Consider the following 14,771-nt stretch of genomic DNA (forward strand, 5'->3'; position numbering starts at 1 on the left):
CTTTAGAGACTTTCAAAACTCGACTTGATGATTTTTTGTAGGAAACAAGTGGATAAGACTGGCGAGCTTTGTTGGGCTGAATGGCAGTGGGCGTAACTTGGGGCAGGCGCGGGGGTCGGCATTATTGGCCTAAAGGCTCAGTACAATTCGTGTGGAATCAGCAGGGCTCGGAATAAGCATCACTCGTGAATGAAAAAAAAGTCACATTCTCCGATTTGTATCCACAAATGCTTCAAAAATAAAAATTTCAGTCTCTCCTTCTGTGACGGCATCGGGCCCAGCAGATGAAATTTTATAAGGCAATGACAAAAATAGATAGATACAATACACCGGAAGATAAACAGCTAATTTACAATTTCATTTCGTTATCAATCCAAATGCGTTTTTGCTCATCCCCACCTATCAGTGGTACACTACACCGGTTCTGGTTTTCGCAGCGTAATGATAATAAACTAATAATTAGAGCTCGGCTCATCAGCACGTCTATACTATATTGTCTGGTTGATGCTTATAAATAATTACATGTGAAAAATGATTGCCGTTTCTCCATATATGAATAAATCTATGCAACATTTATCTTAATTGATCTGCACTGGTAAATCGGAAGGTTGCCGGTTCAAATCCCGTACATGCCAAAAGGGATTCTGCTCTGTTGGGCCCTTAAGCACTTTGTGTAATGAGAAAAGCGATATATACGTGCAAAGAATTATTATTATGTAGCGCCTTTCACATCTGTCTATCTAGGCAGAGTGGTGGCTCTGAGGCTAGAGATCTGCACTGGCAATCAGAGGGTTGCCAGTTCGAATCCAGTAAATGCCAAAAGGGGTTCTGCTCTGATGGGCCCTTAAATCACTTTGAGTAATGAGAAAAGCGATATGTACATGCAAAGAATTATTATTATTATTAATTATTTAAATTGTTGGCATATTCAGATATGCTGAAGCCCCATCCCGTCCCGAGCTACGCCACTGCTGAATGGCCTGTTCTCAAGGAGGAGCCCGGGTTGAGAAAGAAAGGCTGCTGTAAAGGAATAACACAAATCTGATAAAAACCCTTTTCTTCAAGTTTTGATTTGGAATACAATGTGCAGCGTTCCCAATGCATTTGCGTGTATCGAAATAAAAGCGATTATAAGAATCGTGAGCCTTCGTCACTTTTTTAAACACACTGCTGTTATTCTGAACATAAGTTTTCAAACAATACAAAATGAACACTATTAACAAGTATAGGGTGGTCCAGAAAATCACCTCTAAAAATTATTACAGGACCAAAAATCCCGGACCATCGAGAAGTGTGCGAACTGACGACATGAAGAATCGTCCCCACATAAATCAAAGTCACCCAGACGCTCTGGATCTGCATACTTAGACCTGGACCACCCTGTATATACACGAGTTAAGAAAGCAGACGTGCAATTTGAGATGCACTTAGTTGGAGTTCCGTCCTCGTGATGGCTGCTCGACAGGAAGTGCAGAACAAACACTGAAGTGAAGCTCATCGGCTACACGTACCACCGTGAAAGTGGCGCACTTACCCTCCCCTCGGCAGAGCTGCCTTCCATTTGCACACTCGGCCTTTTTCAAACGTGTCCTGTTCGTGTAGTAGTGCATAATGTTCAAGTCATCTTCCGCTTGTTCGATAACAGGCACTTGGCTCACAGAGCTGTGATTGGCGAATAAACCAAATTATTAAGGGAAATGTGGCCGAGCACACAGAGGATCTGTTGCCGACCCGCCATGACATTAATGTTTCTGCCCAACGAAACCCGCTGATGGGGCAGGACCCTTGAATAGGACACTATGATATGAAGTGATGAAAGCAGTGTGACATGCAACCAGACTAACTGGAAATTGATACAAAACAATGAATCGTCTGCGATTCAGAAAAAATAAAATAATCAAATGAACAGAGAGGGAAAACCTCATTACGAGCTCCTCACACGAGATACAAAACACAAAAAAAGGTGACAGCTGCTTTGAGGAAATTTCCACAGATGTTTTTTACTCCACCAGTGTGGTGTGGCCTGCCAACTGTCATCATCTCAGCTGTCCAAATAACACGGACTTTCATTTATACAACACTCGAGTCTAAATCAACTGACCTCCAAAAGTGTCAGGGTACTTGCTGCAGAACCAAAATCAAGGGCATGGAATTGGAGTAAGGGAAGCCATACCCCCCTTGTAGCGAGGCATGGAAAGAACTTCATCATATGGATTCTTGGTTTTGCAGTGAGGGGCACTTAACCAAAAGCCGACTCTGGCAAGTGGGTCTCACTGTAACTGAAACCGTGTGCGCGCGAAGATAACCGGAAGGGATTAGAAGGTAACAAAGTGGACTGGATGAATTAACGTAACGTTACCCCACTGCCAGCACATTATTTGGTCGTGTGGAGATCACTGGTACGAAGTTCGCACCCATGCAGTGGTTTTCTGGTTTAAGTGCCCAGTTTGTCCAAAGATAGCTTTGGAGTCGCACACAGGATGTCAAGACAGGGGGCCTGCTGCTTTAGTTTAGGGCTGCGATTGTTTGTGTGTGGCTGTTAGGGTCCAAAGGTGGATTTTCTTCACTCTCGGCTATCAGTCTGCCTTAGTGCCTAATATTTTGTTTTAGATCTGTTCCTTCATTAATACCCAAGTGTTTGTACGTGTTGTCTGGTCCAATTCTCGGATGACACGATTCTGATCAAGGCGGATGTTCATTTGCCGAGTTTAACTCGTTTGAGGCCTAAATGTCAGAACAGGTGCGATTCACAAACTCTTTCACCAAGCACAGCTCTTTTAGGTGCCAGTTGCTGGAGGATGTATAGCTTTAGGTCATCCGCAAAAAACACTTGAGGGTTCGGCTGATTTCAAGAGAGGACGTTAACCCACAGCCAAGGTCACTGCTTAGACGGTTTAATGTGATGCACAACCAGAGAGGAGATCACGCGTCTCCTCGATATGCCCTCGAGTTATTGCGATCCGTCCTTTGTCGCAATAAATCTGTTTGAAAATGAATAATGGTGCTGGTGAAATTGAGGAGAACGGGTGGACGTGACACAATTCCAAACATCTGATGATCCAGCCGGGTGGGATGGCACGATTATACAGTGCTGGCTCTTTTATAAACACAGAGGCTTTCGGCCTTTCTTGCAGCTACATGGATTTCTTCAGGCCCTTTGCCACATTATTTAAAGTTTCCAGAGATTTGCAGTTATGCAATCTCAGATGAGCCCGGGGCTGGTTGTGTGGTCACATGATGCGACTTGTCCAATGACTCCCACCGTTGAGTCCACAGCTCACCCCCCTGGAACAGTTTTGATTCTGTCTTTAGTCATAGAGGGGGCTCTCTGTGCTGACAACTAATTGAACGCTCATCCAGAAGTACAATACAAAGAATGAACCTCACAAAGAGAAGAGAAGCTCGCCTGTCTGATGCTGAGGATGGTTGTTGTGTGTACCACGATGGAATGGAAACAAAGAGAAGGTGGCTGAACTCGCCATACCTGCTAAGCCTTCAGACTGTGCCACTATTGACGGTCAGAAAAAGGAGCGAGTACGACTGATCCAGAAGGTCAGCACTTAAGTCAGAAAACGTGACACAGGCAGTGATGTTCAAACTGGCATGATCCAGTAATAAGATAAGCACTGGAGGTGGGCAAATCGGACATACCCCATCACTAGAAGTCATGCAATGAGGCACTGGCTTTAGTTAACTACTAGTAGTTGGTCTTCTGTGTCACTTCACCTCCATTTCTTTGTCATTCGGTTCTACTATTGTTGGTGTAGACGTCTGTAAATTCTTTATCTTTACACCCTGTCATAACCCAGTGTAGGGTGGTGAGGTGCCAGAGTCACAAGTTGGGTACAGCCTCTGCAATGGGCATCTTCTACTTAGCAGCAGTTCCGAGTTTGAGTTCAGATTCTTCAACCGTCACAAAATAAAATAAATAGAACTGCAGGGGGTCAGGTTTTCTGCTCCCGTTTGTACAGGATGGTCCAGATCTAATCATGCAACTCTTAATGCAATGCAGGAAAACAATAAAATTTTGGGTGATTGGAGCTACCAGTCCGGTCAAATGTTTCGTTGATTTGGGAGATCGTGTTCCTATGCACCGCAGGCGGTCCAAATTCCTCCAACATCCTGCGTTGCACATTGTTATAGAGTAATGAAAATTGCATAATTAGATCTGGACCACCCTATAGCTTGCTTATCCAGGCTGCTTCTTCATTACATTCTTGGTGATCTCCATATTTTCTTTTTTTCTTCTCCAAAATCCTAGTTTATTTTATGCCTGGTGGCCCCCATTTAATATTCTATAGGACTTAGGGGTCTGTGTTTTTCCATTTAGATCTTCTTAACTTTAAGGCTTCTAAATGCATTCAGAGTTTGCCATTGTGAAGCTGCAGTTGTTTTGTGTTTAGACACAACTCCAGATATTCAGGTGTTGGAATTCTGCAAGGACCCCATTCAATGACCCCAACTCCGTAGAGAATCTGTTTATTTCATTTAATCCAGCGTGGAGTGTCAACGTGTTGATCTTTTATTTTCAGCCATTTTGTCATTTTCTTTTCTCCCTCTACTAAATTTGGCGTTAATGTTGGTATAAATGCTGCTTCTTTACCGTATTCATTTATTTTTTTAACTCTAATTACTACTGACTTATTTACTTACTTCCTACAATTCCAATTAAAGCTCATAGGATTGATTCGGCTATTGTACTTCTTTTGCATGTAGGGATTATAGTTTTGGACTCCAGTGACTACGAGCCCTCCTGGCATATCCTCCATTTGGAAATTCACGATTTGTTGCATAAACTTAACAGCACACAAGCTCATCGTCATCTGACCGCTGGTCCAGTTCTCTCATTACCTCACTCACAGTACCCTTATGGTGTGTGGTCTTATCTGTTCAATGTTGTAGCGCCGCTGTGAATTTTTCTGTGGCTGTGCAGATTGCTCTTTTGTGAAAAGCGCTTCCCACATTCAGAACAGGAAAACGGCTTCTCTCCCGTGTGAATTCTTGAGTGCACGACGAGATCCTTCTTCACTGAAAATCGCTTGCCGCATTCAGAACAGCCAAATGGCTTCTCTCCGGTGTGAATGCTTTTGTGGGTCTGAAGGTTACACTTGTGTGAAAACTGTTTACCACATTCTGAACAGCAATATGGCTTCTCTCCTGTGTGAATTACTTGGTGTTTCTTAAGGCTGCTCCGTTCAGAAAACTGCTTGCCACAATCTGAACAGCAATATGGTTTCTCCCCAGTGTGAATTCTCATGTGAGTCCGAAGATTGGAGACTTGTCGGAATCGTTTGCCACATTCAGAGCAGCAATACAGCTTCTCTCCGCTGTGTATTCTTTTGTGAATCTGAAGACTTCTACTTAATGAAAACTGTTTGCCACATTCCGAACAAGAAAATGGCTTCTCTCCAGTGTGAATTGTTTTATGGTTCTGAAGTTCGCTGTTGGTACAGAATCGCCTGTCACATTCAGAGCACCAGTACGGCTTCACTCCCGTATGAGTTATTATGTGTCTCATTAGATTGCACTTGTGTGAAAACTGTTTGCCACATTCAGAACAGCAATACGGTTTCTCTCCGGTGTGAACTCTTGTGTGGTTGCGAAGATCGGCGAGTCTTGTGAATCGATGGCCACATTCAAAGCAGGAATATGGCTTCTCACCAGTGTGTATTTTCTTATGTCCGTAAAGACCACTCCTGCGACAGAATCGTTTGCCACATACGGAACAGCAGTATGGCTTCTCCCCAGTGTGAATTCTTACGTGAATCCGAAGCTTTCTCAAATGAGGAAATTGCTTGCCACATTCAGAACAAGAATAAGATTTGCCTCCTGTACAAAAGGTAAAAAAAAAAAAGGAAGAATGAATTATTTTCAGTCCATTTTCGTTACTGACATTAAGTTACAACATTAAATAAAAGCTGAAGTTATGAAGAAGTTTTTCAAAAGGATAAGCAATCTTAGAAATGCATGTGAAAAGACAACTTGATCACTTTGCCTTCTGTATTAAACACCACATGAGCACAATTACTGCAGACAAGTTTAACAGGAACACTAAATTGATCACATGTGATTGAGCCAACTGACAAGACTACGGGTCACGTTGATAGTAACATTACAGGTACCATCTCAGTCTGAAAATATTACATGTGGTGTTCATTTTATTTAGTTAAGGAGAAGAAAAAAAATGATATAATCTCCAGTTATCACAATACTGAACGGTATTTCATTTACAGAAAAAGCGTGCCATGCCAAGCATGTGAATTGCACTTTTAATAATCAGAATGCCGAGCGACATTTCTGTACAACTAAAGTGAAGCTACTGAAATCCAAAGGGTACACAGTCAGCAAAGAGAAACAAAGGAATGGATAAGGTGATACAGTAATGTACAGGCATAGAGGAGCTGCAGGGGTCTGGGAAAAAAGAAACAGAGGATGAGAAACACAGGACCACCACAGTCGAGCGAGTCTGCTCTGGAACTCTAAGCAGGACTGGCCTCCTCTGTGATACACCAGCACCGTATGTACATGTATTGTCATTTATCTAAGTTAATCAAATAGAAATGTATAGAAATGTGGTCTGTTTTAATTTGTGTGTAAATTATGTCTCATAATTATTGTCAAGTAGGACTGCACAATATTGAGCTGTATGAATTCTGTTAGAATATTGACTTGCAAGTTAATATCCGATACGTGTAAACGTGTTTTCAAAACGCCTTGACCGTTTGAAGATTAGGACCCGGCAGACACATATACACACATCTGTGCCAAACACCAAGTATGTTTTCTCACTGTATGAATTATGAAATATTAGGAGATCAGGTTTATTTTCCAACAATTTCATGAATAGCCGCGCCTCAAAGAAACATTTTAAAAACATCACAAGCCGCTCCAAACATTTTTGCTTTTCCATTGTATGGATCAAGTCCACCCCCTTGCCTGTTTAGTCTGTATCCGTGTCCGAGTGTCACTAACCCCTCAGTAAACACCACACTCTTGTTTGGACCATTTTTAAATAAGGAAAGAAAAGGATCTCGATGTATTGCCACCTGAATCACAAATCTTAATGCATATATTAGTAAATTAGATTTTTTTTTAAAACGAGAACAGGCCATTCAACCCAACAAATATAGCAATTCCATCCACTTAATTTCTCCAAAACATCATTAGATTTCTGTGGTGGGCTGGCGCTCTTCCCGGGGTTTGTTCCTGCCTTGCGCCCCGTGTTGGCTGGGATTGGCCCCAGCAGACCTACTGTGACCCTGTAGTTAGCATATAGCGGGTTGGATAATGGATGGATGATTAGATTTTGAATGTTCCTACAATCCTTCTGTCTACCACACTACTTGTTCATTTATTTAATGTCTCCATGGTTTTTGAATGAAGAAAAACTTCTTAATGTGTGTGAGTGTAGTATTAGGATGTTGTATCGTGTTAGCTATTATGGATTGTCACGCTTGGGTCACAGATTTGCACAGAGACACGGTTGGTTGTAGAAAACAGGAACTTTATTCAAACACTGCAAACAAACATTTTTCTTTTTCAAAAGCTTAAACGTACTCCATGACAAGTCAGAGATGACCGTTCCACTGGGAGCTGACAATGTCAGAGAGAGACAGAGAGAAAAGCAAAACAAATCAATTCCAAAACTGACAGGCACTGCACAAGGCTTTTAAGTAAGCGGAGTACCGCGGGAGGGTTTTATTACGCGTTATAACGCAAGTGAGAAGGGTAAGGAGCAATGTGAAGGTAGTCTGTGTTTCAGGGGTATTCCCAAGAGCGTCTGTGTCCTCTTGGGGTGCAATCAGCCCTCCAGCTCACACCCTCCCCCTCAGCTTTCTTCACATTCTTGTGAATCAAGTGACTCTCCGCCCCAGGTTCAAGTTCATGTAGTCATGATAATGCGTCTGCGTTGATGTGTTCAGAGCCTGGTCGTTGTTTTACTGTGAAATTGTAAGGTTGTAAGCCCAGAAACCATCTTATGAGGTGAGACTTTGTATCTTTCTGCCGGTATAACCATTGAAGTGGAGCATGATCAGTTACCAAAGTGAAGTTCCGTCCCCACATGTAATAGCGAAGCGCTTCCACAGCCCACCTAACTGCCAATCATTCTTTCTCAATTGTAGAATAATTATGTTCCCTATGAAGTTATTTCCTACTCAAATATGTGATTGGATGTTGTTCTCCATCAAAAATCTGCGACAGGACTGCGCCCACACCAAATGCACTTGCGTCTGTTTGTAAGATAAAATCCTTCGTGAAATCCGGGTTCCTTAGAACCGGATAAGACGACAAGGCATTTTTTAAAATTGCTGAAAGAACGTTCACAATTTTCTGTCCATCGTGTAAGAGGAGCAGCTCTATGTGCAAAATTTGGAACGAACCTTCTGTAATAACCAGCAAGCCCCAGAAAAGCGCGTACCTGTTTGTGTTTTTGGTCTCGGGTAAGCAAGCATTTCTTCTATTTTCCTTAATTGTGGCCTAAGTAAACCCTTGCCCATAGAATAACCCAAGTAATGAGTCTCGGACATGCCCAGTTTACATTTCTTAGGGTTAGCAGTAAGGCCAGCCAGTCTCAAGCTTTCAAGAACAGCTTGAAGCTGCTCTAAGTGTGTTTGCCAATCATTGCTAAAAACCACAACATCATTAAGGTATGCCCCGGAATATTCAGAATGAGGATGCAGGATCATACGCTGAAAAGTTAGAGATGCCCCGTGAAGACCAAACGGGAGTCTTGTAAATTCATAAAGTCCGTCAGGAGTCACGAATGCTGTTTTCTCACAACTGCTAGCCTCTAAAGGCACCTGCCAATAACCTTTTGTGAGATCTATTGTGGAGATATAGCTCGCCTGACACAGTTTTTCCAACAGTTCATCGACACGGGGCATCGGATAAGCATCGAATTTAGAGACCTTATTCAAGGGTCTGAAATCGATACAGAAGCGAACTGAACCGTCTTGCTTTGGGACCAACACGACCGGGCTGCACCAGTCACTTTTACTTTCACGAATTACACCTAATGTCAGCATCTTTTTTACCTCTTCTCACACAATATTTCGTCGTGCTTCCGGAAACCGGAACAGCAGCATCTGTACGCGAACATCAGGTTCAGCGGTGATTTTATGTTTTGTAATGTTAGTCTTGCCTGGTAAGTCTGAAAAGACATCAGTGTTCAGTTCTATCAAAGATAACAGTTCTGTCTTTTGCATGTCAGTAAGATCATTACCAATGGCAACATCGGTTTGAGAAACAGCAGCCAAGGAAGTGTTAACCTCTTGTTGGTCATGCCATTCCTTCAAGAGATTAATGTGTAAAATCTGGAATGGTTTGCGCCGGCCTGGTATTCTAATCTTGTAATTTACCGGACTCATACACTCCTCAATAATGGCGGGGCCCTGCCATTTAGGTAAGAATGTGTGTGTGTCGGACGGAACCAGTACCAAACACGATCACCTGGGGCCTCATGTATAGCGCCGTGCGTAGAACTCGCACTATAACATGGCGTAAGCACAAAAGCGAAATGTGCTTACGCACAGAAAAATCAGATGCAGGAATCTGTGCGTACTCCAACTTCCACGTTCTTCCGCTACATAAATCCCGATCAGCGTGAAAACTAGCGCGGCACGCGCATTATGTAACGCCCCAAATCCTCCCAGAATTACGCCTATTTGAATATGCAAATCAATATAAATCGCCCTTAAGAGCAGCCTTCTGTGAAAAGACAATGGGAAAAGCACGGGGAAACATAAAATTTCAGCGAATACCAAGTGGAGGCAAAGGAAAAACATACTATTTGTTCAAATAAGCCGTGGTATAATCAACAAAAGGAAGTTGATCGAGTGGCATAGCGTGTTGGAGAAACATGAAAGCTCACATCACAAAATCGCACAGTGCGGAAATAAAAAGAAGTCACATATCAAAGTCGCGTGGAAAGCGAGTTGTAAGCCCACTGTCTGAGTGTCATATGAAAGCTTATTAGGGTACAGAGAAAAAAGGCACACGGTGGGGAAAAAGCACAAATGTCAACTTCAATCTCGACATTTCCACTTTAATCACGTAGTTTATTTTGTCATTAAAGTAGAACATCATAAACTTCATCTTAAAATTGTTTAATTAACCAGTTTCTAAAATCACATCGTAATTAAAGTAGCACGTTAAATGCTTTGTTTTGTATTTGATCTTCTATGTATGTGCTCTATGTGTGTGAATCACTACTTGCTTCTTAAACCGGCTCTCTTCCTCCAACTGGACACAGAGTCCATTACATTTGTGATATTACAGCTCTCTGAATAACTAAAATACTGAGATGTATACGTGATGTCATTTTCATGATGATAGGAGTTAAAGCACGTTATTAAACATGTTTCACTTGATGAAATAATTTATTGCAGCAGTACTCAGGGCGGCTCTAAGCTTGTGGTGGCACTGGGCAGAGGAAGAATCGGTGGCTCCTTAGCCGCCAATGTCATGCACGGTGGATGGCCACGTCCGTTGCAGACACTGCATAGCCCTCGTGCTCATGACACAAGCATTTAACTTTTGCCGAAATTTGTCGCTGCGTTTTTAGCTGTGTTGTTATTTTCTCTTTCTGTTTTATATTCAATATATATTGGCGTGGCCGTCCTGCAGTCAGTGCTTTTCTTTCCCCAAGTAACCGATCGCCATACAATCAGCTCTGTAATAGGCGTTAAGCCATCTGTAAGCTTAGCGCCGATTCTTCAAAACGCGTTTAAAGAACATTGAAATATCTTCGTAGTACATGTTTAATTATTCTATCCTTAAAGCACTCCCAGTGAAGAATATAGATTATTTAAATGAAGTTAAAGTTTTATCTGTATAATTTAACAAACATATTTTGCTGCATTTCACCTTAAAATGATATAGTCATCATATGTAAATACGCTTTATAAAGTGGCTCAGGTTGTGCGATATTATAACTGTAGTGCAAGTTTACAGTGGGGTGATTGTACTTATAAGTACAAACAGTTCTACAAGGAGCACTTGATTGAGTGCATTTAAAGTTCTTGGGATTAAACTGTTTTGAACCGAGGTCCGTACAGGAAAGGCTTTGAAAGCGTTTTGCAGTGGCTGAGACAGCGTGTCCTTGAAGCTGTATACCGATAATTCTCTTTCCGATCAGCTGCTGCTGTGATTCACACTCAGATACAGTGATATAAATACTCCGAGTGGTGCAGTGAGAGAAATATGGAAAAAGATGATCCGCTGTGGCAACTCCTAGCGGGAGGAGCTGAAAGAAGAAGAAGAAGAAAAGAAGTGAGAGTAACAACGCTAAAGCAGTTATGGTATTTGGAATACTATGGCTGTTCCCATTATATTGTTAATTACAATCAGATGCATTACACTAATAAACAATATGCGGTTAGTTTCTGTGTATTTATAAAGCGCGTCATGAAAATAATGAGTAATCACACAAGAACAGTAGCACTGCTTTGGCGCTGGGTGCCGCCAGTTTGCAAAACCGGCGGAGAACTTGTGTACGACAAGGCATGAGGTACCGTGGAAAAGTGCGTGGCTTTACGCCAAGTGTAGGTTTTATACATCGCGATTTGAGCGTGGAAAAGTTCTTACGCAACATTTCTGTGCGCACGCACCGTTTATACATGATCACCAGGTTTGAATTCACGGAGCTTACTACGCCTATCGTAAAGACGCTTCCGAGTTTCCTGTTCTCGTTGTTGATGCTCCACAGCAATAGAGGAAAGCATAGAAATTCTGTCCTGCAACGAAATTACACAATTTGAAAATCTTGGTCCTTGAGCTGTCGTTTTGTTTCCTATCCATTCCTCTCGTACAACATCCAGGATGCCTATGCGGCCGCCTGCCGAATAACAACTCAAACGATTCTCGCACCACATACAAAACAAAAGGTAGGACAGAGTCGTAGGTTGTGGGATCATTATGAGCGACTCGCCTGATCTTCTGTTTCAAAGTTTTGTTAAATCGCGCAGTCAAACCATTCGTTTGTGGATGGTAAAGAGTGGTACTCAATTTCTTAATAGAAAAGCTGTCACACAATTGTTTCATCACGCGAGAAGTAAAAGGTGTGCCTTGATCAGTTAAGATTTCTCTAGGGATGCCGACACGAGTAAAAATATCACACAGAGCTTTGGCTACAGCTGAGGAGTTGGCCTTTTTCAGGGCAATCACCTCTGGATATCGTGTTGCATAGTCAACCAACACCAGCAAATACTGGTACCCATTCTTAGTCTTAGGTAAAGGGCCAACAGTATTTAATCCCACCCGCTGAAAGGGAACTTCTAAAATGGGCATAAGACAAAGGGGAGCCCGAGAAGGTTTATAAGCGGAGACGATCTGGCAGTCTGGACATTAAGTACAAAACCGTTCAACATCTTTTCCCATATTCAGCCAATAAAATCGTTTTGATAACCGTTCTCTGGTCTTATCAGCACCCATGTGTCCCCCCAAGATGTGAGAGTGTGCCAGATGCAAGAGAGTTTCCCTATGTACTTCAGGAACAACTAGCTGTTCAATAAATTCCCCCTTTAAATGATCTGAGATCACTCAGAAAAGGCAACCGTCCCTTTCTATAAAGTGCGGGGTTTTCACGCCACCGGAATCATGCTCTTGGTAATAAGAGTCATTGGCATATTAAATGCATATTCTAATGAGCTATCATTATGCTGCAAATGCACAACATCTGATTGTTCGTTAATGCTCGGTTTGTGTTCAGAGGCGTTTGCAATCTGAGAAGATGTAGAAGGACCAGCCTACCATTCTGGAAAATTGTCGGGGGTGACCTCCATCTCACTGGAGAGATCGGGTTCAATATCTAAATTGGGCTCTAGATTTTCCCCAGCCGCTACCAGTTCTTCGTCTTGGTTTTCTCCTTCTCCCCCCCTCCACTAAGTTCAATAGTGGACTGGACTACTGGTCCCTGACATTTATTAATCAGTTTAGGAAAAAGGGCATTTCTCCGTCCTATGAGTAATGGCCATGGGCATGAGTCTGAAACGGCAGACCAAACTCCAGATGAGACCTCACCAGTGTGTTATAAAGCTTGAGCAGAACTTCCTGTGACTTGTACTCCACACGTCAAGGCGCTATATAACCTTACATTCTGTTAGCCTTCTTAATGGCTTCTGAACACTGTCTGGAAGTTGATAGTAGAGAGTCCACTACGACTCCTAAATCCTTCTCATAAGGTGGACTTTTGATTTTCCGACCGCCAATTGTGTATTTAAACCTCACATTTTTACTTCCTACATGTTAATATGTTACATTTATTGAAATTAAATTTTATCCCCTGTAGTCCTCTAATCAGCCTAGTCGCTCTCCTCTGGACCTTTTCTTGTGCTGTGGTGTCTTTATGGAGACCAAAACTGCACCCAGTACTCCAGATGAGGCCTCACCAGTGTGTTATACAGCTTGAGCAGAACCTCCTGGGACTTGTATTTCACACATCAAGGCGCTATATAACCTGACATTCTGTTAGCCTTCTTAATGGCTTCTAAACACTGCCTGGATGTGCATAGTGATGAATTCATTCGGAATCCTAAACCTTTCTCAAAAAGTGGACTTTTCATTTTCAGACATCTCACTGTTTATTTATATCTTTCATTTTTACTTCCTACATTTAACATTTACATATGTTGAATTTAGTTGTTCACAAATTTGCTCAAGCCAGTATACTGCCCGTGTCTCTCTGACCCTCTGGCAACTCCAAAGTGAGGAATGTTAAAATTCCAAACTACGTTTATCCCTAAGTTTAAGTTTAATGCATCTCAGGGGTGAATGCATCTGACACAGAGGCTAAACTGGACTTTCTGGCAGACAAAGAAGTGTCTACTTTATTGCTGCATGCCAACACTAATGATGTAACTTTGCATTAATCCGAGATATTAAAGAGAAACTTCATATATTTAAGCACTATGGTTGAAAGATGATATTGAATTCAAATTTTGTCTGGCACCTTACCGAGAATATACAGAAGGGATGCGATTTATAACAGATTGTATTCCCTTCATTGCTGGTTAGAAAGCAGGTGTACAAAAAAATCGCATTGCCTTTGTGAGCAATTGGGACGATTTTTGGATTTTTCAAGAGAGATGCTGTTCATCCTAACTGGTGGGGATCTTTTCTTTATCGCAATACTAGCTGTACCCCATGGCTTTGTCCACATAGTAATGAAACAGGACAAACTTTAAAAATCAATAGAAATTGGCACTGTATCTAATCGTGTTCACCTCTGACGGGAGAGCGTCCCCTGCGTGGAGACAAAAGTACATGGCCGTGATATCTCTGGCAATCGGCAGCTACCCTCTAAAACACATGGAGCTCTGATCTCTCTCTCTCTCAAAAACGTCAAACATTACTCCTTAACAATCTGTAGATGATAATGTCTGTTGAACAAACAGGTATCACTAGCCAAGCGGAGGCAAGGTGCACTCCAACACGTGGCGAGAGGTAGACAGACTCGAACAGAGACTGGCGAGTGAATGAGGAAGGTCTTAGATTTGCATAAATACATCGGTACCACAAGGCGAAAACCTGGAACTTAACGCAATGAGAGAAATCACAAAATCAACTGGAAAGTTCAAGCAAATTCTAGAAAACAACCAGATCTAAATCCGTTAAGTAATTCTAACGTGAAATGTGGACAGACGTCAAGTGGACCGACATACAAGCAAAACGCGCTAGGACGACAAAATTTTTAAAAACATTCCTCAGCGAGCACCTAAGAACCAAGGGCACATTTCAAACTTCAAGTTCCAAGTCCTCATGGTTCGGGAGAT

The 14,771-nt window shown here is 42.2% G+C and overlaps 1 protein-coding gene across 1 annotated transcript in view; it reads right to left on the reverse strand.

The window, feature by feature from the left end:
* Window positions 1-1,275: 1,275 nt before the first annotated feature.
* LOC120538561 (zinc finger protein 721-like) overlaps window positions 1,276-14,771 on the reverse strand; it is an 83,662-nt gene continuing 70,166 nt past the window's right edge. The window contains exon 9 of the mRNA XM_039767957.1: window positions 1,276-5,829. Coding sequence (XP_039623891.1) covers window positions 4,883-5,829 — 947 coding nt within the window. The 3' untranslated portion in view covers window positions 1,276-4,882. The remainder of the gene's footprint in view (window positions 5,830-14,771) is intronic.

The sequence above is a fragment of the Polypterus senegalus genome, chromosome 11 (genome assembly GCF_016835505.1).
Source record: "Polypterus senegalus isolate Bchr_013 chromosome 11, ASM1683550v1, whole genome shotgun sequence".
NCBI lineage: Eukaryota > Metazoa > Chordata > Cladistia > Polypteriformes > Polypteridae > Polypterus > Polypterus senegalus.